Raw genomic sequence first — 27,230 nt, forward strand, 5'->3', positions numbered from 1 at the left:
CTGTAAGATACACAGAGGTCTAGTTATCGCTTTACACTGCGCAGCCCCAAATCTGCGAAACATTCCCGTTACCCCGTGTGGTGGTTAGTATCCTCTCCACATTCAGCGCAAGTCAGTGACAGGACTAGCAGCAGCATCCATAACTCATCAGCGTCACCTAGTGCACAAATTATCATGAACAACGACATGACTTATCCAACTCACTGTCCATAACTCATCCGTCAGACATGAAATCATTTTATTTCATTCAAACTAGAATTTCTATAACTAATTATGAATGAGAAGATCCTATAAGCGGTGCCAGTGTCCTACCTGTACCCGTGGGAATGTAACCACAGCTTCCGGCTTCACTGACGGACAATCCCCATATGCACCCATCTCAGCTCCTGCCCATAGTCTACAAACCACATAATCACTCTGACCTCCTTATATAGTATATCATTGCTGTCCAGTATTATAGACGTCAGACCGTCTCTTACCCACGTCAGGTAATTGTTACATATTATACACCTCAGACCGTCTCTTACACACGTCCGGTAATTGTTACATATTATAGACCTCAGACCGCCTCTTACACACGTCAGGTAATTGTTACATATTATACACCTCAGACCGTCTCTTACACACGTCAGGTAATTGTTACATATTATACACCACAGACCGTCTCTTACACACGTCAGGTAATTGTTACATATTATACACCTCAGACCGTCTCTTACACACGTCAGGTAATTGTTACATATTATACACCTCAGACCGTCTCTTACCCACGTCAGGTAATTGTTACATATTATACACCTCAAACCGTCTCTTACACACGTCAGGTAATTGTTACATATTATACACCTCAGACCGTCTCTTACACACGTCAGGTAATTGTTACATATTATACACCTCAGACCGTCTCTTACCCACGTCAGGTAATTGTTACATATTATACACCTCAAACCGTCTCTTACACACGTCAGGTAATTGTTACATATTATACACCTCAGACCATCTCTTACACACGTCAGGTAATTGTTACATATTATACACCTCAGACCGTCTCTTACACACGTCAGGTAATTGTTACATATTATACACCTCAGACCGTCTCTTACGATGGAGAGATGCTGGGTGTAATGTGTGTGTCAGGTAATGGAGAGATGCTGGGTGTAATGTGTGTCAGGTAATGGCGAGATGCTGGGTGTAATGTGTGTCAGGTGATGGAGAGATGCTGGGTGTAGTGTGTATCAGGTGATGGAGAGATGCTGGGTGTATGTGTGTCAGGCAATGGAGAGATGCTGGGTGAAGTGTGTATCAGGTAATGGAGAGATGCTGGGTGTAATGTGTGTCAGGTAATGGAGAGATGCTGGAAGTAATGTGCATCAGGTAATGGAGAGATGCTGGGTGTAATGTGTGTCAGGTAATGGAGAGATGCTGGGTGTAATGTGTGTCAGGTTTTGGAAAGATGCTGGGCGTAATGTGTGTCAGGTAATGGAGAGATGCTGGGTGTAATGTGTGTCAGGTAATGGAGAGATGCTGGGAGTAATGTGTGTCAGGTAATGGAGAGATGCTGGGTGTAATGTGTGTCAGGTGATGGAGAGATGCTGGGAGTAATGTGTGTCAGGTAATGGAGAGATGCTGGGTGTAGTGTGTGTCAGGTGATGGAGAGATACTGGGAGTAATGTGTGTCAGGTAATGGAGAGATGCTGGAAGTAATGTGTGTCAGGTAATGGAGAGATGCTGGGTGTAGTGTGTGTCAGGTAATGGAGAGATGCTGGGTGTAATGTGTGTCAGGTAATGGAGAGATGCTGGAAGTAATGTGTGTCAGGTAATGGAGAGATGCTGGGTGTAATGTGTGTCAGGTGATGAAGAGATGCTGGGTGTAGTGTGTATCAGGTGATGGAGAGATGCTGGGTGTATGTGTGTCAGGCAATGGAGAGATGCTGGGTGAAGCGTGTATCAGGTAATGGAGAGATGCTGGGTGTAATGTGTGTCAGGTAATGGAGAGATGCTGGAAGTAATGTGCATCAGGTAATGGAGAGATGCTGGGTGTAATGTGTGTCAGGTAATGGAGAGATGCTGGGTGTAGTGTGTGTCAGGTAATGGAGAGATGCTGGGTGTAATGTGTGTCAGGTAATGGAGAGATGCTGGGTGTAATGTGTGTCAGGTAATGGAGAGATGCTGGAAGTAATGTGTGTCAGGTAATGGAGAGATGCTGGGTGAAGTGTGTATCAGGTAATGGAGAGATGCTGGGAGTAATGTGTGTCAGGTAATGGAGAGATGCTGGGAGTAATGTGTGTCAGGTAATGGAGAGATGCTGGGAGTAATGTGTGTCAGGTAATGGAGAGATGCTGGGAGTAATGTGTGTCAGGTAATGAAGAGATGCTGGGAGTAATGTGTGTCAGGTAATGGAGAGATGCTGGGAGTAATGTGTGTCAGGTAATGGAGAGATGCTGGGTGTAATGTGTGTCAGGTAATGGAGAGATGCTGGAAGTAATGTGTGTCAGGTAATGGAGAGATGCTGGGTGAAGTGTGTATCAGGTAATGGAGAGATGCTGGGAGTAATGTGTGTCAGGTAATGGAGAGATGCTGGGAGTAATGTGTGTCAGGTAATGGAGAGATGCTGGGAGTAATGTGTGTCAGGTAATGAAGAGATGCTGGGAGTAATGTGTGTCAGGTAATGGAGAGATGCTGGGAGTAATGTGTGTCAGGTAATGGAGAGATGCTGGGTGTAATGTGTGTCAGGTAATGGAGAGATGCTGGAAGTAATGTGTGTCAGGTAATGGAGAGATGCTGGGTGAAGTGTGTATCAGGTAATGGAGAGATGCTGGGAGTAATGTGTATCAGGTAATGGAGAGATGCTGGGAGTAATGTGTGTCAGGTAATGGAGAGATGCTGGGAGTAATGTGTGTCAGGTAATGGAGAGATGCTGGATTTCATGTGTGTTTGGTGAATCTGCTGCTGGGATGACATTCCGCTCATACCTGTTTGTCAAGGGCCCTATGAAGGGATTAGTCAGCAGTTGCACAGTTGCTTTCGATGCAAATAATAATCCAACTTTGACATTTTCATTCAGTAAGGCTGAGTCATCCTTAGGGCAGTCATTAGGAGATGGCTTGCTGGAGGGTGCCGATGGCTGGGTTGGTACCATAATTGACCTGTAATGCTGTGAGTCCTCGGTGACATTTGCTGTGATCATAGTGCTGTTGTCATAGTACGAGAATATGGTGGCAAAGCTGCTGGAATCCATGGACTGGTTCGAACCCTCTTGGAGAAGATTTGATTCTTGTGTTATGGTGTAAAGATAGCTGGGGATGATCGGGACTGAGAACAGAAATGATGAGTAAATGTAAATCAGATGCGGATATGCAATATATAGTTACTGTATATAGGTAGATGCTTCAGGATGAATCAAATTAAAAAATACCATCTTTGAAAAAACTAACCCTATAAACTACCTGAGGGGCTGTCTCTAGGTAGCCAAAATAAAGAGAACAGATTCTGCGCTGGAGCAAGTTCCAATTAGTATTTATTCCATATTAGGTCTTATTAAAACATCATAAATATAATTATAACAATGAACTCTATCTCTTTAGTCTATATAAGCAATATCTAGGGTAAATAAGATTGGATCATTAACTCTAACAAGTTAAATAATGATCCATATATAGGCCCGTATTCAATTTAAGGATGTGCAGGCTCGGATAGGTTTGAGTTTGCACGCAACGTTCAGATTTTTCCCTCCAAAAAGCGGGACTCAGGAAGATGCAAAACATCATCTTGTATGGACAAACATCATCATTCCTGGAGAAAAGTCCAGGAATGATGATGTTTGTCCATGCAAGATGACATTTTGCCTCTTTCTGAGTCCCGTTTTTTGGAGGGAAAAATCCGAACTTGGCGTGCAAACTCAAACCTATCCGAGCCTGCACATCCCTAATTAAATTTGGGAGTGAAAAGTCCGTGCCGAACTTTTCACTCCACATCGGAGCTTTTCTTGGGATAAAGTATTGGGCGCGTGTCCGCTTTATCCCCGTATTCAATTTAAAATCAGCGAAAACGGGACCCGGCGAATTGGGATCTACGAAAAAAAATGGGAATTTTCGGGAAATAATTGTAGGACCCCCTCTAAAGCTGTACAGAAATGGGGATCACTATGGGTATACCCGTTTTTGCCTGCAAAAGAAAGTCGGGTTTTTAAATAGCCGTGGCAGGTGTTTTTTTCCCCGACATTGAAGAAGTGATGCAGAAGAGCACTTAGGTTATTTTCTTCGTTTTTTTAAGTGGTCCCATCAAATTTGGGGTACATGAAAATGGGTACTAGCATATTTTTATGTCCCTAAAGCAGTGGTCCCAAAACTTTTTTGAATCAGAGCACCCTAGTGTTTTCACGGCACCCCTAAGCCAAAAGTTTGTTATTGAGAAATTCAGAAAAAAAATGCAGCGTGCCGCGGCGCACAGTTTGGGAACCACTGCCCTAAAGTCATTTAAAATTCTGCAAAAATGCACCTGCCGCTAATAGCCTATTCTAGAAAACACCTGCCGCATTCTTACATAACACCCCTGAATCTATATCCTTATTTTTAAACACTGTTTCCACTTTTTTTTTTACCCCAAATTTTTAAGTCATTTTTTTGGGGTGTCCCTATTATTTTTTATTACTTTTTTTGACACGGTTTATTTTTAAATGACTTTTCTGGGGGTGCAAGCTATTTTTTTAAGCCTGCAGCCCTAAACCCCAATTCTGCAGTTTTTGTCGCCATGTAAAACATGGTCAAAAGTTATCCCCGCTTTTTTCCAAAGACTTTTCGAATCTGTGAAAAGTCTTTGAAATTGAATACGGGGATAATTGAAATAGGCAACTTTTCGCAGCCTAATTGAATACCCCTGATAGCATGCAAACATATCAGTTTAAAATGGGATTACGTACCAATACATTAATAAACAGAATAGAGCCTGTGTGTGGAATTAGTAGCAACTTAAATAATAGAACATTCCTATTATCTAGGTGGTTTATTCCAGAAGCACCACTTAGTAACAATTCAATGAAAGTCTTGTTATCCGGATTTCCTCATAAGCACATGGAAAATAAACAGTCACTTACCGATGCAGAATTAAAACTATTAGCTAAAGGGTTACATTTTGCCCCTGGTAGTAATCCCAATTTATTTCAACTTTTTACGTAATTGAATAGCAATGTCCGCTCCTTACGCAGACAGACAAAGATAATTCTTTAACAAGAGGAACGATATAACGAGAAATCTAGAAATCCCTATAATATTAGACCTTGAAGGTATCCTATTGTTGGAGTCAATATTAAAAGAAAGAGTGGATCCCAATGTAGATGGTAAGATCTTTGATATCGGGACCTCATATGAACAAGTAAATAGAAGCAAATTTAAGAAGAGGTCTGACGACTCCATAGTTATTAAACCCACCGACAAAGGGGGTGGAGTCGTCATCCTGGATAGGGGAGATTACATTGGAGAAGCTCTACGGGATCCACTCTTTTACTGTACTCTGACTAGAGATCCAACTGCAGATTTTCAAAGGGAGATGGGGGGATGCAGGATTTGGCCTCCACAGGTGGGGTGATTACTAAGGATGAATTTTAATTTTTATTTGTACCTCACCCCATAACACCAGTTTTTTATTATTTGCCCAAAATTCACAAAACACTAATCACGCCACAGGGTAGACCTATTATTTCGGGTATCCGTTCACTTACATCTCATTTATCCTTTTACCTTGATCACTTTTTACATGGTCACGTTGTCCATCAGAGATCACATATACAAGATACTAGTCACTTATTATATAATTTAGGGGAAGTTACCTGGCGTCCGGGTTATGGCTTTTCACCCTGGACGTACAGGCCCTCTATACTAATATGCCCCATGTTTTGGGAACATTGGCAATTTAAAAGACATTGTTGCTTGATGATGGCCTCTCTGACTGACAATGCAATTTTTTGGTGGAAGTTATTAGGTTTATATTAAACACACAATTATTTTTTGTTTGAGTCCACTTATTATTTACAGATACATGGTACGGCCATGGGTACCAGCGGCACTACTATAACTAATTTGGACAGTATTGAGGTTCATATAGGGAAGGGAAAAATGAAACACCCCAAGCACTGGTACCAACGAAAAAAATAGGAATCACATATGATGGTAGAAATAATCCACAAATGACTGATAGATGTAAATGGTCCTATAACCAAAAATTGATAAACCAAAAAGTGGAGGTGCACCCAAGAGAGTAATAGTATTGAAAAGAAAAAAGGGGGAAAGCAAGTACTCTATTGGTTAGGGGCACAAGTTCTACCTAATATATTATTGTTAATGGTTAAAACTTCCACAGAAGAAAAAATAGGACAACACAAATACAATTACAAACATATAGAAATATGGGCCTGAAATAGGCCACAATGATAGATATAAGTAGTCAAATACCAATAGGACAACAAAACAAACATATAACTATAAATGTCGGTCTAAAATTGGCCACAATAGTCGATAGTATCAGTGATCCACATACAGTATATGTATGTGAGAGTATAGTGTTCAATAAATACGTGAAAAATCAATGGTACCACTCAATCATATCAATGAATATTGTTAAGTAATCAAATATCATGGTGAAAATATAGCAATAATACATATAATTAAGAGGTTGATTCCTCTGCATCATATGTGACCATATCCCAGCCGCCTGCATGTGTCTTCTAGATCATCCGTCTCAAAATTGAAACAATGCACATAAACCCTGGCTCCAGAAGGATGGTATATAATCTTGTGTGCATAACATATAAGATTGTGAGTGGTGTGATCTTATAACAGCATACCATCCAGGAGTGATCAGATATATGAGACGTCAGTAAACACAGATACAATAATCATGAAAAAAATATTTTATGTATATATAGTGTGACACTCATATCAATTAATCATTATATCCACTATAGTTGTACATAGGTATAGGCACAGATGTCAGTAATTCACAAAAAATTATCCACTGACTGTCACTATGAACAGCAGATATAATGTGATCATAGGGTAAATATGTGCTAGGGTTCAGGTACAGGAAATTAAGGAAAAAGTATAGGCCCTGATTCAGACCCACTCGCGAGCGGCTGTCCGCTCGCAAGTGGGTCGATTTTCTGCACTGAGCATGCGCACGACGGAGGGAGCTCCGTCGTGCGCATGCGCCAGACGTGACGAGCGAAGGACTTTCTTTCGCTCGTTGTGTCTGATCAAAGGGGGCGTGCTGTCGATGTTGATTGACAGCACGCCCCCTTTGGTGGGCGTGCCGGGGGCATGGCTGCCTGACGGGGGCGTTCCTAAGGGAACGCCTCCCGTCAGAAGCCGGCCCACTGACATCACTAGTGATGTCAGTGGGAGTGATTTTGGCTCTGATAGAGCCAAAATCACTCCGGGCCTTGCGGTTGAAAACCTCAACCGCAGGCTCCGGCTCGCAGTTTCGATGGTCGCGATGGTCAAGACCATCGCGGCCATCAAACTGCACGCTCGTATAGGCTGTGGGTGGTGACCCACAGCTATACGAGCATCCAGGAGGACGCTCCATAGTTATGGAGGCCGGCCCTCATTCAGAGCGTGCGCTCTGCTCAGAGCGTACGGCTCTGAATGAGGGCCATAGTCAAGATACCGCTCACTAACAGCAAGAGGAAAGGTGGCTACTGTGTCCCATGTACTGGAAGTATAGAGCGGACCCTGCACATTTACTATGAGGGTATGAGATAGGTAGGTGGCACCTGCTATTTTCCCCCGTTCCTCACCCTGGTTCTGACAGGTAGACAGAGTATCAGGTGAGTCAGTGGAGAAAATGAGAGTGCCGGAAATAAGTATAAAAGTATAGAGATGAGGATAAGAGATAACCGGAGATGCTGCAGTCAAGCATGTGAGGTAATCCTTAGTGAATGCCCGGTGCGCTAGATATAATTGTATAGTGGGAGTCAGCCTGCACGCATGGACACACTCACCCCGCTGATGTAATGTAACAGTGCAGCGGGAACAGTACATGAGATGTTTCACGTATTTATTGAGCAGTATACTCTCACATACATATACTGTACGTGGATCACTGATACTATCGACCATTGTGGCCAATTTAAGGCCCATATTTGTAATTGCATTTATAGGTTGTCCTATTGGTATTTGACTACTTATATCTATCATTGTGGCCGATTTCAAGCCCATATTTGTATATGTTTGTAATTGCATTTATAGGTTGTCCTATTTTTTCTTCTGCGGAGGTTTTAACCATTATCAATAACAGTATTGAGGTTGTAAGAGATGGTAGAGATATAGATACGAGACAAGACACACAGATAAAAGCTAAAGAGACTTCTTCCCTTATCTCTGTTTCCCAATTTAATAACGACTCCAATAAGATCAGGTCTATAATAAACAGGAATTATAAAACCTTACAATATGATCCAATATTAGTTAAAATATTGGAAGAGAAACCTAGAATAGTTTTTAAAAAGAATCGGAATCTTAGGAGCTATTTGGATCCTAGTATGTTTACAAATCGACCAAAAAATGACAAGCCGGACACCTGGCTTTCCAATAAAGTCTTTGGTAATTTTAGTTGTAGTCATTCTAGATGCTTAACCGGTGATTATATGATGAATAAAGCTAATAAGATCTGCGCAAATAACGGGAGTATTTTCAATATCAAACAATTTATTAATTGTGAAACTCGATGATTTGTAATCTATGCTTTACGTTGTAGTTGTTCCACATGATATATAGGACACACCACTAGGACCCTTAAAGAAAGATTTAGGGAGCATCGTACTAATATATTGAAAGGTCTTGGGACACATAGTATCTCTAGACACTTTAGAGAAATACACAACTGTGACTCCAAGGGTCTTCAAGTTTTGGCAATTGAAACAATAATACCCGTAGAGGGGGTGATAGGTTTCGTCGTCTGTGCAAGGCAGAGTGCGAATGGATATTTAATCTTCAGACCCTGCAACCAGATGGCCTGAACGAAGCCCTAGAATTTGTAGATTGATAGGTGCAGACGTGGGACACGTCTCACCATCCATACATACTGTCAGGTATATGGGGGGGCATCTGGCCCACACCCGCACCCCATTCTTGAATAGTTGGTTCAGGTTCATCTACAATAACATAAAATAATACCTATGTATAAATTTTGGGATCAACTGTTCCCTCCATGTTCTGCCTTCTCCTCCATCCCCCCTTCCCCCTCTCCCTCCCCTTTCATCCCCTTTATCCCTCCTCTCCATGTTAATATATTTTATACAGTATATAGTGTGGCCAGAGGCGGGCTCCACGTGAATAATGGCGGCCGCGGCACTGAAACGGTTAACCCCCGTGCTGCGGCGCCATTTTTAAAGGACAAAAGGCGCCAGGTGCCCATTGTAGTTGTATACTCTGCACTAGGCGCTGAGTGTTAATGAATGTGCTTTTAATGTTTTATATGCAGCGGCCTGGACCTGCTACACTGGGGAGTGTAGGTAGAGTGTGGCTGCACTGGGGGAGTGTGTGTAGAGTGTAGCTGCACTGGGGGAGTGTGGGTAGAGTGTGGCTGCACTGGGAGAGTGTGGGTAGAGTGTGGCTGCACTGGGGGAGTGTGGGTAGAGTGTGGCTGCACTGGGGGAGTGTGGGTAGAGTGTGGCTGCACTGGAGGAGTGTGGGTAGAGTGTGGCTGCACTCGGGGAGTGTGGGTAGAGTGTGGCTGCACTCGGGGAGTGTGGGTAGAGTGTGGCTGCACTCGGGGAGTGTGGGTAGAGAGTGGCTGCACTGGGGGAGTGTGGGTAGAGTGTGGCTGCACTGCGGGAGTGTAGGTAGAGTGTGGCTGCACTGCGGGAGTGTAGGTAGAGTGTGGCTGCACTGGGGGAGTGTTGGTAGAGTGTGTCTGCACTGGGGGAGTGTATGTAGAGTGTGGCTGCACTGGGGGAGTGTGGGTAGAGTGTGGCTGCACTGGGGGAGTGTAGGTAGAGTGTGGCTTCACTGTGAGAGTGTGGGTAGAGTGTGGCTGCACTGGACGAGTGTGTATAGAGTGTGACTGCACTGCCGGAGTGTAGGTGGAGTGTGGCTGCACTGGGGGAGTGTAGGTGGAGTGTGGCTGCACTGGGGGAGTGTAGGTAGAGTGTGGCTGCACTGGAGGAGTGTAGGTAGAATGTGGCTGCACTGGGGGAGTGTAGGTAGAGTGTGGCTGCACTGGAGGAGCGTGGGTAGAGAATGGCTGCACGCTGGGAGAGAGGGAGAGCCAGCTCCCACTGCGACCAGCGCTGAAACAGTTAAAGTCACAGGACACAGTGTAAAAGCACACTGCACATGGTTTATAATAAACTGTATTAAAGTATATATGTATTGCTGTAATGCACTGCAGCTGATCTGCAATGCATTAGTGCATGAAGCAACGAATATTTAACATTCTATGTACTTATAGGAATATGGTTCAAGAGTATATTAGTGTAATGGGGATTTCCCTCCTGACATAGGAAGTGATATGTTAATTGTCCTGACCTATGGTAGTGGTCAAACCCTTTGTGTAACAAAGCTTTCTTTGAAGTGCATTCCAGGTGAGACCAGAATAGAAGCTTTCTGAGGGAAGGTGTGAAGAGAGTCAAATGGCCAAATTGTCCTTTTTTTTTTTTTAATCCAATAAATGTTTAATGATTTTTAAATGCATAATAAATTTACATTGTAAAAACATTGTAAATAATACAATAAGAAAACTAAATACATAAATCAAATAGATAAATGTGTGTGGTCTCACTTCACAACATTTAAATAACAAATTAATTATATTCCTTCCTTCACATGACTTGCAAACAGCAAATATATAATGTGACATACACATATACGGCGATGCCTTTTCACGCAACAATATTCGCGTATTATGGTAACGTAACTCCTTGGAATTAAGCATTGAACAGGTTAGGAACAATCATCCTTGAACAACTATGTGGAGAATTGAGCCATCTTTCCCAGGTAGCATAGTATTTCTGCACTGCATTTCTGGCAGTATAAACATACTTTTCATGTGCAGCAACCGCCCCAACCAAGGATAGCCATGTTCCCAGGTTTGGCCCAGAAGTCGCCATCCACTCCCTTTCTATACATACTTTGGCAAGCGTACAGAGATTAGTAGTGTGTCATATGGCATGTTTATTGATTGTGTCTGCATCAATCACAGCCAAAATGCATGTCGCAGGGGTAAGGATATCTTGAGGTATACATAGGCAGACGCAGGGGGTTTCCGTCTGCCTGGAAACCCCCCTCCCCAGCCCACACCATGACCACAATAGAAATAGTAATGTAATAGAATTTTACTGCATTTTCTTCACAGTGTCATAAATGAAATAATTAGCACCACCTGTGGATCTTTTAACATGTATCAGTAATAAATAACCTGTGCACCAACTAGGAGATCTGGAAAACATTCACTGTTAGGGATGTGCTGCTATAGAGCCCAATATGTACATATATGTGCAGGGCAGTGCTAGGTTCTTCTGCTGTTCCCCCAGACTCCCGGTCTTGCTGCCGTGCTCTGGAATGGTGTCCACATCTAAAATAAATACGTTCATCTCAGACAGGATGGCCCTACTGCCGCATATAATGGGTTACTGTGATTGCTGGTCCTCTATATGCTGGAATTATGACACACAATATACTTTGTATGACACATATTAAAGCTGGTTAAGTGCTAATTCTACACTCTTCATGGACAGACCACACTCGCTCTAAAATCAGGCATTTGGAAACCCCCCTCTAGAAATCCTGCGTTTGCCACTGGTATACCTGTAGAAATAATGACACGGAGTACCCCCTGCCAAAAGGAATTCACCAGAGGACATGACCATATGAAATGCCAAAAGTTCCCCTCAGATGAGTTACATTTTGGACATTTTGAGTCTGTCCTGCCCCCTATTCTCATTAATCGGACGGGTGTCATACAATGTTTTAAAATACACAGAGTATATATCTGCTGGTATCTTATGGACGTGGTAGCAAAATGAGGGCTAGCAAGAGCTGCTCTCCAATCATCCTCCTCCATTACTCCAACACATTGCAGTTTTAAAGATAATAACTCAGACTTATGGTGCTTATTCAGCAAGTTAGAGTAAATCCCAGATATTAAGTGGCCAGAACCAGCAGATTGCAATAAAGTCTGAATAGGAGACTCCTGTAGAGACAGAGGAACTTCAGAGAACTGGGCATTGATGGCATGTCTAAGCTGGAGGCATCTAAAGAAGAAATGGTTGGAGACGTCAAACTCTAGACGCAACTGGTGAAAGGACTTTAGCGTTTCTGCCTGAAATATCTGCCCAATAGACACTATACCCCACTGGCCCCAGGCCTCACCGACCTGAAGAGCAGAGAGCTCACTGAGACAATGAGCATGGGCAAGAGGAGTATCTGGATCTATGCCCTCTGTAATAGATGTGAAACCAGTCTCCAGATAGTGATAGCCTGCCTAATTAAGAGCATAATAACTATATGTATATTATCACTCAGCAACAGTCGCAATGGAGATAGGCCTGTTTTATAGTGAGCCAGGACAAGGGAAGGCAAGGAATTATCAGTTTTGTTATTAATCCATTCCCATACATGTGTCAATTGTGCAGCAAAATACAATTTAAAAAAGGGTAATGAAAAGCCACCAGAATCACGAGGCCTAGTTAAAGTATCTAATTTGATCCTGACTCTTTTGTTGGCCCACAGTAGAGAGGATAAAAGACCATCAATATGTTTAAAAAATTTCTGAGGGATGTACACCGGAGAATGACAAAGAATGTACAGGATTTTAGGTTGGGGAACCATTTTAACAAGGTTCACTCTTCCCGTTAAAGTTAGTGGCAGTTTACTCCAAATTGGGACACGAGACTTAAGATAAGCAATTTGCGGCAGTAAATTCAGTGACAAATATTGTTGAGGGGTATTAGAGATCCATATTCTGAAATATTTAAATTAAATCACCCAATTTAAAGGAAGATTTATAACAGGAACGTCAGGGCAGGTACCCCTGAAGGGAAGCATACATGATTTATCCCAATTAATTAATAAGCCAGAATATTTTCCAAATAAGTCAATAACCTCTAAAGCCTTAGGCATAGAGGTATGAAAGTGCGTGACAAAAAGTAGTATGTCATCCGCATACAGCGCAATTTTATCTTCCCTTGATCCTAGCTGAAACCCATGTATGTCAGCGTGCGATCTAATCATGCAAGCCAAGGGCTCAATGGCCATAGCGAACAGGATGGGTGACAGGGGACATCCCTGCCTTGTTCCCCTATACAGAGAAAATGATGTGGAAATAAATCCATTCACCGACACCCTCGCCACAGGATCCGTATATATAAGCTTTATCCACTTAATAAAACCTGGGCCAATACCAAAACGTTCCATAGTCTCCCAGAGAAATACCCTTTCAATCTAATCGAACGCCTTGGCGGCATCCAGTGACACGATAGTAGAGGTTTGTGGGTCCCCACGTTTTATCTGTGTGTAAATAACCGCCGTAAATGTATTGCCGTGGACTTACCGGGCATAAAGCCTGTCTGATCAGGGTGAATCAATTGGGTTATGACCCGGTTAATCCTAGAGGCTAATATTTTTGCAAGGATTTTTACATCTGTAGTGAGGAGAGAAATGGGTCTGTATGAATCAGGTCTGGTAAGATCTTTACCTGATTTAGGTAAGACAACTATCAGTGCCTCAGACATAGAATTTGGCAACATATTGTTTACATAAATTTGATTAAATAGCTCCAATAGTTGAGGTACAAATGTTTTGTTATGTTTTTTTGTATAACTCCAGGGGGACCCATCTAAGCCAGGGGCTTTACCATTTGGGAACGATTTTAGGGCCACCTCTACTTCCTCTAATGTCATGGGGGAGTCAAGAGAATCCCTTGCCTCTGGGGAGAGTGTCGGAAGTGATACAGCAGACAGAAATTCACGCACCTCCTGTTGGGAATGGACCAACCTAGATCACAATAGTATTTAACAAATTCCTCCACAATATCTGGGGTGCAGACATATTCAACATTATTTGACCCAACTAATTTTAACACTGTATTGGGTGACTTTGTTCAATTCGGGCCAAGTTAGCTAGATAACCAGCGGGTCTATCACCTGATGCATATTGCAAGTGTGAAATAAAAAGTAACTTATATTGGGCCTTGTCCATCAAACAATCCTTCCACAATTTTTGGGCATCCCACCATGCTTTATTTAATTCTAAACTGTCAGCAATATAGGCTAACTCCAAGGATTTACATGAAGCCTCCCAATCCATTTCAACTTTTTTATAGGAAAACTTCAAACCAGCAACTCTTCGAATAAGAGAGCCTCTGCGAAATGACTTAAAGGGGTCCCATAAAACTGCAACAGATGCAGTACCGCTGTTTAATTAAAAAAATTATTTCCACTCCACCTCAAACTCTGCTCCAGTGCCCATGGGTGACAGCCAAAACTGATTAAATTTCCAAAACTGTTGGTCCCTCTGACCCTCTAAGTCTAGACTGATTGTTATTGGGGAGTGGTCAGAAATCTCCCTGGTCTCATATTATCTTGTGGATTCCAGGCAACAAATCTGGTATAGCTAAAGCCAGATCAATCCTGGAAAATGTTGAATTTGTGTATGAGAAGCAGGAATATTGTCTCGCAGAGGGATACCTCACCCTCCAGGCATCAACTAGGCCCATTCCTCCAACCATATTCAAGAAACCTGTTCCCCTCCCCTGTGTAGCTGGAGCAGACATTTTATGTCTATCTAACAGAGTGTTTAATATGTTATTAAAGTCCCCCACGCATAGAGCAGGTGTTCCCGGGAATACGGCCAAGAATTTGGCAACCTTTTTGAGAACGTCATGGGAGTACGGCGGTGGGATATAACGCCAATAATAATAAGTATATAGAATTAATTTTACATTCTAAGAACACGTATCTACCCCATGCATCACACTGCACCTTTTCCAAAAGGAACTAGACAGATTTCCGCACTAGAATAGACACACCTTGTGACGCTGAAGTATGTGTGGAGTGATATGTCCATTCTATCCATGGCTTCTTTAACGACAACAATTTCCCATCCGTCAGATGAGTCTCCGTTAGACAAATTATATCTGAAGCGTATTTTTTACCTGTCTGAACACCAGCGATCTCTTAACCTTATCGTTCAAGCCCCTCACGTTCCAAGTGAGAACATTAATATTGTGTGAAGATGTCATTCAGATAGTTATATAAATATTTAAACATCCATAAATCATATGAAGAATAAGTGACACCCACACAAAATAGAAAGAAACTACAACTGAAAAGAAAAAAAATAAAATAAACAAAACTATCCCATACAACTAGCATGGACCCATCCCCTATAACACCCCCCACCCTGTATACCAGACCCATCCTAGCCATACCTTGTACCTGAACACCCCTATCCCACACTACAAAACTAAACTAGGCAATACAGAGTATATTACCTTACTTATCAAACAATAGATGGAGCAAGAAATAGAATGGCTAAAGAACAAAACACATAGAAGCCCCCAAACACGGAATCTCCCCCCAGGAATATAAACACGTCTTACAGAAAATATAGTATATATCATCCGACGTCTAGCCAGCAGAGAACAAAAGAAAGAAAACACATATCAATATACCCATATGGGACAGAATAATACAATCACGGAAACACATTACCTAATAGTGGATAAATCTGTGGATATATAATGTTAACAGCAACAGGCCCTTATGTAAGTATAACGATTTGTAAACATCATATCAACATCGTTATAACATGAACCATAGACACTGCAGCAGGAGTGCATTATATAATAGTCTTGTAACTACATATAATTGGTGAAACTCAAAATAAGATACCAGGATATCAATCATTGGCCAGTGCTTCCCTTGCTGGTCTGCGGCGGTCCAGCCACAGTGCCGCTTCCCTCGGAGTCGTGAAGAACTTGGTCTCACCATCAGCAATGAAACGAAGCTTGGATGGGTATATCATGGCGTATGAAATAATAAGGTCACATAATCGCCTTTTAATCAGAAGAAATTGGGCCCTATATTTTTGTACTTCCATAGCGAAATACGTAAATACGGAAACACGAGTCCCGTTCCATTGTAAAGGGCCGTTAGTGCGAGCTAGTCGAAGAACAGAGTCTCGATCGCGGAAGTGTAAGAACTTCGCTATTAGAGTATGTGGCGGCTCCCCAGGCAGCAGGGGTCTAAATGGCACCCGATGGGCTCTCTCAATTGTAAAATAAGATGAGAAAGAGGTAGATCCGAACGTATCAGGCAGCCATTATTCCAGGAATTTTTCAGGATTGATTCCTTCCTCCTTCTCTGGCAACCCCACGAAACGGACATTATTATGCCTTAGGCGACCCTCCATGTCGGACATTTTCCTCTGTATAGGGACAAGCTGGGAATCCATAGAATCAACTGGGATGCCCAAAGGTGCCACTCTGTCCTCTAAGGGGGAAGTGCGAGTCTCCATCACGCCAACTCTCTCACGCGCACACTGTAGGTGATGGTGTATAAATGGGAAATCAGACTGTACTTTCCCGATCTTCTCTGACAGCCTAGTCTCACAAGCCGTCACCGCCTCAAGAACACATTGAAGCGCAGCGTCAGACGACTCTGCAGGGGATGTAGGAGGGGATTTGTCTCCCTGTGCAGCAGAAGTGGATTGGGCAGGAGGCACTCTGGAGAACTTCTCCAGTTTAGCTGCAGCAGCTGAATTCTTCCCCATCATGAATATAGATGGGAGGAGCTGTTTATTGTAGAATAGGGCAGAGTACTGTATTATACAGGTATAAATATATGTAACACCTCCTCCTGCTTTATAATATACTTTATATGAGGCACACACAGGCCCTGTGCTTATAATAGTAGTAACTGCCACCAGGACACAGGGTGTAAAATTAGGAACTGGGGCCGCATATGAGTCACCCTGCAGTATAGAGAGCCGAGCTGAGCGGCCGTAGGATGTATCACAACTCTGTAGGCTGGCCGCTTCAATGTGCTCCCTCCCGATTCTGAGGAGCCGCCACGCAGACACTGCTCCATCAGGGAAAGATGGCACCAGCGGTGCACGCGATCTGGCCCTGTCTCACTGCCACAACCTCTTGCCAGGTAAGTCAGCTGACCTGTCTCCTCAAACGCCACTCGTTGCCATCACCGCACCTTCCGCTGGCCCCTCACCAGTTTACAATCCCGGGGGAGCGATCAGGATGTAGGAATAGGATATAGTGGTCCGGAGAGCACAGCCAAACGCGTGTTACAACATGCTCTCCGTGGACACAACCCCGGAATCGGCCAAATCGGCCTTTGCTATGTCCCTGAGACTGTCTCCTGTGTGTCTGCACTTCCTGTGATCTGTCCCTGAGACTGTCTCTCGTGTGTCTGCGCTTCCTGTGATATGTCCCTGAGACTGTCTCTTGTGTGTCTGCGCTTCCTGTGATATATCCCTGAGATTGTCTCCTGTGTGTCTGCGCTTCCTGTGATATGTCCCTGAGACTGTCTCTTGTGTGTCTGCGCTTCCTGTGATATGTCCCTGAGACTGTCTCTTGTGTGTCTGCACTTCCTGTGATATGTCCCTGAGACTGTCTCTTGTGTGTCTGCGCTTCCTGTGATATGTCCCTGAGACTGTCTCTCGTGTGCGCTTCCTGTGATAGGTCCCTGAGACTGTCTCCTGTGTGTCTGCGCTTCCTGTGATATGTCCCTGAGACTGTCTCTTGTGTGTCTGCGCTTCCTGTGATATGTCCCTGAGACTGTCTCTTGTGTGTCTGCACTTCCTGTGATATGTCCCTGAGACTGTCTCTTGTGTGTCTGCGCTTCCTGTGATATGTCCCTGAGACTGTCTCTCGTGTGCACTTCCTGTGATAGGTCCCTGAGAGTGTCTCCTGTGTCTGCACTTCCTGTGATATGTCCCTGAGACTGTCTCTCGTGTGTCTGCGCTTACTGTGATATGTCCCTGAGACTGTCTCTCGTGTGTCTGCACCTCCTGTGATATGTCCCTGAGACTGTCTCCTGTGTGTCTGCACTTCCTGTGATATGTCCCTGAGACTGTCTCTTGTGTGTGTCTGTGCTTCCTGTGATATGTCCCTGAGACTGTCTCCTGTGTGTCTGCGCTTCCTGTGATAGGTCCCTGAGACTGTCTCCTGTGTGTCTGCGCTTCCTGTGATATGTCCCTGAGACTGTCTCTTGTGTGTCTGCACTTCCTGTGATAGGTCCCTGAGACTGTCTCTTGTGTGTCTGCGCTTCCTGTGATAGGTCCCTGAGACTGTATCCTGTGTGTCTGCGCTTCCTGTGATATGTCCCTGAGACTGTCTCTTGTGTGTCTGCGCTTCCTGTGATAGGTCCCTGAGACTGTCTCCTGTGTGTCTGCGCTTCCTGTGATATGTCCCTGAGACTGTCTCTTGTGTGTCTGCGCTTCCTGTGATAGGTCCCTGAGACTGTCTCCTGTGTGTCTGCGCTTCCTGTGATATGTCCCTGAGACTGTCTCTTGTGTGTCTGCGCTTCCTGTGATATGTCCCTGAGACTGTCTCCTGTGTGTCTGCGCTTCCTGTGATATGTCCCTGAGACTGTCTCTTGTGTGTCTGCGCTTCCTGTGATAGGTCCCTGAGACTGTCTCTTGTGTGTCTGCGCTTCCTGTGATAGGTCCCTGAGACTGTCTCTTGTGTGTCTGCGCTTCCTGTGATATGTCCCTGAGACTGTCTCTTGTGTGTCTGCACTTCCTGTGATAGGTCCCTGAGACTGTCTCTTGTGTGTCTGCACTTCCTGTGATAGGTCCCTGAGACTGTCTCCTGTGTGTCTGCGTTTCCTGTGATAGGTCCCTGAGACTGTCTCTTGTGTGTCTGCACTTCCTGTGATAGGTCCCTGAGACTGTCTCCTGTGTGTCTGCGCTTCCTGTGATATGTCCCTGAGACTGTCTCTTGTGTGTCTGCGCTTCCTGTGATAGGTCCCTGAGACTGTCTCCTGTGTGTCTGCACTTCCTGTGATATGTCCCTGAGACTGTCTCCTGTGTGTCTGCGCTTCCTGTGATAGGTCCCTGTGACTGTCTCTTGTGTGTCTGCACTTCCTGTGATAGGTCCCTGAGACTGTCTCTTGTGTGTCTGCACTTCCTGTGATAGGTCCCTGAGACTGTCTCCTGTGTGTCTGCGCTTCCTGTGATAGGTCCCTGTGACTGTCTCTTGTGTGTCTGCACTTCCTGTGATAGGTCCCTGAGACTGTCTCCTGTGTGTCTGCGCTTCCTGTGATAGGTCCCTGAGACTGTCTCCTGTGTGTCTGCACTTCCTGTGATATGTCCCTGAGACTGTCTCCTGTGTGTCTGCGCTTCCTGTGATAGGTCCCTGAGACTGTCTCTTGTGTGTCTGCACTTCCTGTGATATGTCCCTGAGACTGTCTCTTGTGTGTCTGCACTTCCTGTGATAGGTCCCTGAGACTGTCTCCTGTGTGTCTGCGCTTCCTGTGATATGTCCCTGAGACTGTCTCTTGTGTGTCTGCGCTTCCTGTGATAGGTCCCTGAGACTGTCTCTTGTGTGTCTGCACTTCCTGTGATATGTCCCTGAGACTGTCTCTTGTGTGTCTGCACTTCCTGTGATATGTCCCTGAGACTGTCTCCTGTGTGTCTGCGCTTCCTGTGATAGGTCCCTGAGACTGTCTCCTGTGTGTCTGCGCTTCCTGTGATAGGTCCCTGAGACTGTCTCTTGTGTGTCTGCGCTTCCTGTGATAGGTCCCTGAGACTGTCTCTTGTGTGTCTGCACTTCCTGTGATATGTCCCTGAGACTGTCTCCTGTGTGTCTGCGCTTCCTGTGATATGTCCCTGAGACTGTCTCTTGTGTGTCTGCGCTTCCTGTGATAGGTCCCTGAGACTGTCTCTTGTGTGTCTGCGCTTCCTGTGATATGTCCCTGAGACTGTCTCCTGTGTGTCTGCGCTTCCTGTGATAGGTCCCTGAGACTGTCTCTTGTGTGTCTGCGCTTCCTGTGATAGGTCCCTGAGACTGTCTCTTGTGTGTCTGCGCTTCCTGTGATATGTCCCTGAGACTGTCTCCTGTGTGTCTGCACTTCCTGTGATAGGTCCCTGAGACTGTCTCTTGTGTGTCTGCGCTTCCTGTGATATGTCCCTGAGACTGTCTCCTGTGTGTCTGCGCTTCCTGTGATAGGTCCCTGAGACTGTCTCTTGTGTGTCTGCGCTTCCTGTGATAGGTCCCTGAGACTGTCTCTTGTGTGTCTGCGCTTCCTGTGATATGTCCCTGAGACTGTCTCCTGTGTGTCTGCGCTTCCTGTGATATGTCCCTGAGACTGTCTCTTGTGTGTCTGCGCTTCCTGTGATAGGTCCCTGAGACTGTCTCTTGTGTGTCTGCGCTTCCTGTGATATGTCCCTGAGACTGTCTCCTGTGTGTCTGCGCTTCCTGTGATAGGTCCCTGAGACTGTCTCTTGTGTGTCTGCGCTTCCTGTGATAGGTCCCTGAGACTGTCTCTTGTGTGTCTGCGCTTCCTGTGATATGTCCCTGAGACTGTCTCCTGTGTGTCTGCACTTCCTGTGATAGGTCCCTGAGACTGTCTCTTGTGTGTCTGCGCTTCCTGTGATATGTCCCTGAGACTGTCTCCTGTGTGTCTGCGCTTCCTGTGATAGGTCCCTGAGACTGTCTCTTGTGTGTCTGCGCTTCCTGTGATAGGTCCCTGAGACTGTCTCTTGTGTGTCTGCGCTTCCTGTGATATGTCCCTGAGACTGTCTCCTGTGTGTCTGCGCTTCCTGTGATATGTCCCTGAGACTGTCTCTTGTGTGTCTGCGCTTCCTGTGATAGGTCCCTGAGACTGTCTCTTGTGTGTCTGCGCTTCCTGTGATATGTCCCTGAGACTGTCTCCTGTGTGTCTGCGCTTCCTGTGATAGGTCCCTGAGACTGTCTCTTGTGTGTCTGCGCTTCCTGTGATAGGTCCCTGAGACTGTCTCTTGTGTGTCTGCGCTTCCTGTGATATGTCCCTGAGACTGTCTCTTGTGTGTCTGCGCTTCCTGTGATAGGTCCCTGAGACTGTCTCTTGTGTGTCTGCGCTTCCTGTGATATGTCCCTGAGACTGTCTCTTGTGTGTCTGCGCTTCCTGTGATATGTCCCTGAGACTGTCTCTTGTGTGTCTGCGCTTCCTGTGATAGGTCCCTGAGACTGTCTCTTGTGTGTCTGCGCTTCCTGTGATATGTCCCTGAGACTGTCTCCTGTGTGTCTGCGCTTCTGGGGATAAAGTATTTGATTTTCCTGATGTCCTGAATATTGCAGGAAGATGAAAGTGAATACTATTACTGGTTATTCTACATAGATATTCTGTCACTGTGATAAATGTATCAAAGGATGAATGTAATTTACCATTTCCTGTGGGATGTTATATCACATGTTAGGAGACAGTTATACTGTATACTGGATGATAAATCAGTTTATATTTAGGATGCAACTGCTTTTAGGTGGTAGATTAGAAAGGAGGAAATTGGGTGACTCCTTTGAAATGTAAAATGCTGTTAAATTAAATTATGTGAGGAATCATGATTGGCTGAGTGGAACCCAGGGCGGATTTACCCCCCTGTGATATTGTGTGTAAGAATGATATAAAAAGAGGGACTGTGAGCCCTGTATGTTGTACATCCTTGTAAATCCTGTGTGGAGAAGAATTGCTGTAACATCTTTTGTATGCTGATTATTACCCTTCAATCTGAAGGGAGGGTCTTTTTTAAGACTTGGGGCCTGATTCAGAGCCGGACGCTCTTTCAGAGCGCTCGCTCTGAATCAGTGCCCGCCTATTGTATTTTTAGAGCGGCCTCCTAGCTGCTCGCATAGTTGTGGGTGACCACCCACAGCTAGTGCGAGCGGCCAGGAGGATGATCGCGATGGTCAAGACCATCGCGACCATCGGACTTGCGATGAGATCCTTGTGGTAGGGTCTCTTTGCCGCAAGTCCCAGTGGACTTCTTGCTCTTGTGATGTCAAGTGGGGCCGGCCCTAGATGGTAGGTGTTCCCATGGGAACGCCTCCATCTGGGCAGCCACACGCCCGGCCCACCCACCAAAGGGGGCGTGCTGTCACTCAACATCAACAGCTCGCCCCCTTTGTAGCGAGACCCGGAGCGATGGCTTGCCCGTCGCTATCCGAGTCTCGCACATGTGCACGACGGAGCCGCCTCCGATGTGCGCATGCTCACTGGGCCAACATTGACCCGCTTGCGAGCGCAATCAGCGCTCACGAGTGGGTCTGAATCAGGCCCAAGGAGCAATAAACACCTTTGCCTATTCAATTGCCTCAATCCTGCGACCAACAGAATTGCGCCAAACGCTATTCCATTCTCCAGCTGTTCTGGGTAAGAGCTCCGTGTCTCCAAGTTCAAGCCCTCTGCCAGCTGCCGTGCAGACCTGGTCCATTGCGTGGGATCAGGAGGAGTCAGCCAACACCAAACAGGGGGTGTGACCACAGCTAGTCAAACGCATATGCAGCAGAAGTGGTCCAGGTGCCGAGGTAGGAGCCTTATTGTACGTAAAAAGCGGTTCCAAGCGCCGCTGAAAGGAGCTTGGTGGTGGCAGCTTCAGTAAATACCCACGGCGCAGTGGGCGGAGTCAGTGACAGGCAGTCACTGACGGTGAGTGGGAGTCCGAAAGCGCTAACCCATGACCAGGGCCGGCCTAGACGAAAGGCGTCCGGTCACAATGTTTCACTAAGTGAGGCTCTTTAATGAATATTTAATTTATGGATTGATTAATTTTAGTATCTTTAGTATTTTGTATACAGAATATTTACAAATTTTTCTCTATATTACTATTTCTTATTATTATATTATGATAAATTTTTTGGATAATTAGGATTTACCTGTTTGTATATACACTGTCACAATGATTATTTTTATATACTCCCTTGAGGTAGAGCGTATATATACCAGTATCTAATGAGTTAATATTTGCAAGCAATCATTAAATGAAACATAAATTGAGTGGAAAGATAAATGAACCCGTTTTTTATATGGGTTCATTTTAAGGATTATCTATTATATTGTGCACATTTTTGGCATTATTCCGGGTGATTTGTACTTCTTCTTGTGTGGTATCCTCCAACCTAAATGGCATATAGCAGTCAGCAGTCCGTGACCAGTATACCTGATGAAGCAATGGCGGCCAGCGCTCCAGCTATTAGACTGGATTGAATGTGGCACCATGATTACAGCTTCTCCTGCTTGTCACTTACAACTAGCAGATGGTGAGTCAGGCTGGACCCGTTATTAAGCTACCTTGATCTGCCTTAGGGGGGACGCCCCTTACTAGCTGCTAGAGGTTGGACACTATGTACTAACTTGGGTACGCTTGCCTAATACAGCTTATACCCGGAGGTATTACACTGATTGTTTATTTTTCCATGTGCTTATGAGGAAATCAGGAAAACAAGACTCTTATTGAATTATTACCAAGTGGTGCTTCTGTAATAAACCACCTAGGTAAAAGGAACGTTCTATTATTTAAGTTGCTACTAATTCCACACACAGGCTCTATTTTGTTTATTAATGTATTGGTACGTAATCCTATTTTAAACTGATATGTTTGAATGCTATATATGGATCATTATTTAACTTGTTACAGTTAATGATTTAATCTTATTTACCCTAGATATTGCTTATACAGATTAACGGCACCGCCATGGGCACTAAATTTGCTCCCAGATACCATTTTTTATGATTTTAATATCAATTTAACTTTTTATTCTAGTAAAAAAGAAATTAATTTCTTGGCTCTTACCATCTATGTGGATAATAATCAACTCGAAACCAGAAGCTACAGAAAACCTACTGATGCTTATAATTTCATTGCTAGTACCAGCCAACATCATAGAGACTAGTTGAGAAGTGTCCCTAAGAGTCAATTTTTGAGGCTAAGATGCAATTGTAGCAAAAAGAAGAATGTGAGTCGCAAATCACCATTATGGAAAAAAAGATTTGTTTAAAAAGGGTTACGATAAAAAAACATTGGATGAAAATAAAAAGGAAGTTTTAAAAAACTGTTTAGTGCTATGATGTGTGTAGCACTGTGCTGTGTGTATTGCTGTGTATAGTGCTGTGTGTAGTGCTGTGCTGTGTATAGTGCTGTGTGTAGTGCTGTGCTGTGCATAGTGCTGTGTGTAGTGCTGTGCTGTGTGTAGTGCTGTGTGTAGTGCTGTCTTGTGTATAGTGCTGTGTGTAGTGCTGTGCTGTGTATAGTGCTGTGCATAGTGCAGTGTGTAGGCCTGTGCTGTGTGTAGTGCTGTGCGTAGTGCTGTGTATACTGCTGTGTGTAGTGGTGTGCTTTGTGTAGTGCTGTGCTGTGTGTAGTGCTGTGTGTAGTGCTGTGCTGTGTGTAGTGCTGTGTAGTGCTGTGTGTAGTGCTGTGTATAGTGCTGTGTGTAGTGCTGTGCTTTGTGTAGTGCTGTGCTGTGTGTAGCGCTGTGTGTAGTGCTGTGTGTAGTGATGTGTGTAGTGATGTGCTGTGTGCAGTGCTTTGTGTAGTACTGTGCTGTGTGCAGTGCTGTGTGTAGGCCTGTGCTGTGTGTAGTGCTGTGTGTAGTGATGTGTGTAGTGATGTGCTGTGTGTAGTGCTGTGTGTAGTGCTGTGTGCAGTGCTGTGTGTAGGCCTGTGCTGTGTGTAGTGCTGTGTGTAGTGATGTGTGTAGTGATGTGCTGTGTGTAGTGCTGTGTGTAGTGCTGTGTGTAGTGCTGTGTGTAGTGCTGTGTGTAGTGCTGTGTGTAGTGCTGTGTGAGGGCCTGTGCTGTGTGTAGTGCTGTGCTGTGTGTAATGCTGTGTGTAGTGCTGTGTGAAGTGCTGTGTGTAGGCCTGTGTGTAGTGCTGTGTGTAGTGCTGTGCTGTGTATAGTGATGTGTGTAGTGCTGTGTGTAGTGCTGTGTGTAGGGCTGTGTGCAGGGCTGTGTGCAGGGCTGTGTGCAGGGCTGTGCTGTGTATAGTGCTGTGTGTAGTGCTGTGTGTAGTGCTGTGCTGTGTGTAGAGCTGTGCTGTGTGTAGTGCTGTGCTGTGTATAGTGCTGTGCTGTGTATAGTGATGTGTGTAGTGCTGTGCTGTGTGTAGTCATGTGCTGTGTGTAATGCTGTGTGTAATGCTGTGTGTAGAGCTGTGCTGTGTGTAGTGCTGTGAGTAGTGCTGTGCTGTGTGTAGTGCTGTGCTGTGTGTAGTACTGTGTGTAGTGCTGTGCTGTGTGTAGTGCTGTGCTGTGTGTAGTGCTGTGTGTAGGCCTGTGTGTAGTGCTGTGTATAGTGCTGTGCTGTGTATAGTGCTGTTTGTAGGCCTGTTCTGTGTGTAGTGCTGTGTGTAGTGCTGTGTGTAGAGCTGTGTATAGTGCTGTGTATAGTGCTGTGTGTAATGCTGTGTGTAGTGCTGTGTGTAGTGCTGTGTGTAGTGCTGTGCTGTGTATAGTGCTGTGTGTAAGCCTGTGTGTAGGGCTGGGTGTAGGCCTGTGTGTAGTGCTGTGTGTAGTGCTGTGCTGTGTGCTGAGCTGTGCTGTGTGTAGTGCTGTGCTGTGTATAATGATGTGTGTAGTGCTGTGCTGTGTGTAGTGCTGTGCTGTGTGTAATGCTGTGTGTAATGCTGTGTGTAGAGCTGTGCTGTGTGTAGTGCTGTGTGTAGTGCTGTGTGTAGTGCTGTGCTGTGTGTAGTGCTGTGCTGTGCATAGTGCTGTGTGTAGTGCTGTGCTGTGTGTAGTGCTGTGTGTAGTGCTGTGCTGTGTGTAGTGCTGTGCTGTGTGTAGTGCTGTGCTGTGCATAGTGCTGTGTGTAGTGCTGTGCTGTGTGTAGTGCTGTGTGTAGTGCTGTGCTGTGTGTAGTGCTGTGTGTAGTGTTGTGTGCAGTGCTGTGTGTAGGCTGTGTGTAGGCTGTGTGTAGTGCTGTGTATAGTGCTGTGTATAAGCCTGTGCTGTGTGTAGTGCTGTGCTGTGTGTAATGCTGTGAGTAGTGCTGTGTGTAATGCTGTGCTGTGTGTAGTGCTGTGTGCAGTGTTGTGTGCAGTGTTGTGTGCAGTGCTGTGTGTAGTGCTGTGTGTAGTGCTGTGTATAGTGCTGTGTGTAAGCCTGTGCTGTGTGTAGTGCTGTGCTGTGTGTAGTGCTGTGAGTAGTGCTGTGCTGTGTGTAATGCTGTGTGTAGTGCTTTGTGTAGTGCTGTGTGTAGGCCTGTGCTGTGTGTAGGCCTGTGCTGTGTGTAGTGCTGTGTGCTGTGCTGTGTGTAGTGCTGTGTGTAGTGCTGTGTATAGTGCTTTGTGTAAGCCTGTGCTGTGTATAGTGCAGTGTGTAATGCTGTGAGTAGTGCTGTGCTGTGTGTAGTGCTGTGTGTAATGCTGTGTGTAGTGCTGTGCTGTTTGTAGGCCTGTGCTGTGTGTAGGCCTGTGTGTAATACTGTGTGTAGTGCTGTGCTGTGTGTAGGCCTGTGTGTAATGCTGTGTGTAGTGCTGTGCTGTTTGTAGGCCTGTGTGTAGTGCTGTGCTGTTTGTAGGCCTGTGTTGTGTGTAGTGCTGTGCTGTGTGTAGGCCTGTGTGTAGTGCTGTGCTGTGTGTAGTGCTGTCTGTAGGCCTCTGCTGTGTGTAGTGCTGTGTGCTGTGCTGTGTGTAGTGCTGTGTGTAGTGCTGTGTGCTGTGCAGTGTGTAGTGCTGTGTGTAAGCCTGTGCTGTGTATAGTGCTGTGTGTAATGCTGTGAGTAGTGCTGTGCTGTGTGTAGTGCTGTGTGTAATGCTGTGTGTAGTGCTGTGCTGTTTGTAGGCCTGTGCTGTGTGTAGTGCTGTGCTGTGTGTAGGCCTGTGTATAGTGCTGTGTGTAGTGCTGTGTGCTGTGCTGTGTGTAGTGCTGTGTGCTGTGCAGTGTGTAGTGCTGTGTGTAAGCCTGTGCTGTGTATAGTGCTGTGTGTAATGCTGTGAGTAGTGCTGTGCTGTGTGTAGTGCTGTGTGTAATGCTGTGTGTAGTGCTGTGCTGTTTGTAGGCCTGTGCTGTGTGTAGTGCTGTGCTGTGTGTAGGCCTGTGTATAGTGCTGTGTGTAGTGCTGTGTGCTGTGCTGTGTGTAGTGCTGTGCTGTGTGTAGTGCTGTCTGTAGGCCTCTGCTGTGTGTAGTGCTGTGTGCTGTGCTGTGTGTAGTGCTGTGTGTAGTGCTGTGTGCTGTGCAGTGTGTAGTGCTGTGTGTAAGCCTGTGCTGTGTATAGTGCTGTGTGTAATGCTGTGAGTAGTGC

General features: G+C 45.2%; 1 protein-coding gene across 3 annotated transcripts in view; it reads right to left on the reverse strand.

Moving 5' to 3' along the window:
* SLC18A2 (solute carrier family 18 member A2) overlaps nt 1-27,230 on the reverse strand; it is a 397,553-nt gene that overhangs the window by 221,364 nt on the left and 148,959 nt on the right. For all 3 annotated transcript variants that reach the window (XM_088459064.1, XM_088459062.1, XM_088459063.1), the window contains one exon: nt 2,973-3,312. In XM_088459064.1, coding sequence (XP_088315190.1) covers nt 2,973-3,312 — 340 coding nt within the window. The remainder of the gene's footprint in view (nt 1-2,972; nt 3,313-27,230) is intronic.

The sequence above is a fragment of the Taudactylus pleione genome, unplaced genomic scaffold, assembly GCF_031769625.1.
Source record: "Taudactylus pleione unplaced genomic scaffold, aTauple2 ptg000892l, whole genome shotgun sequence".
Classification (NCBI taxonomy): Eukaryota; Metazoa; Chordata; class Amphibia; order Anura; family Myobatrachidae; genus Taudactylus; species Taudactylus pleione.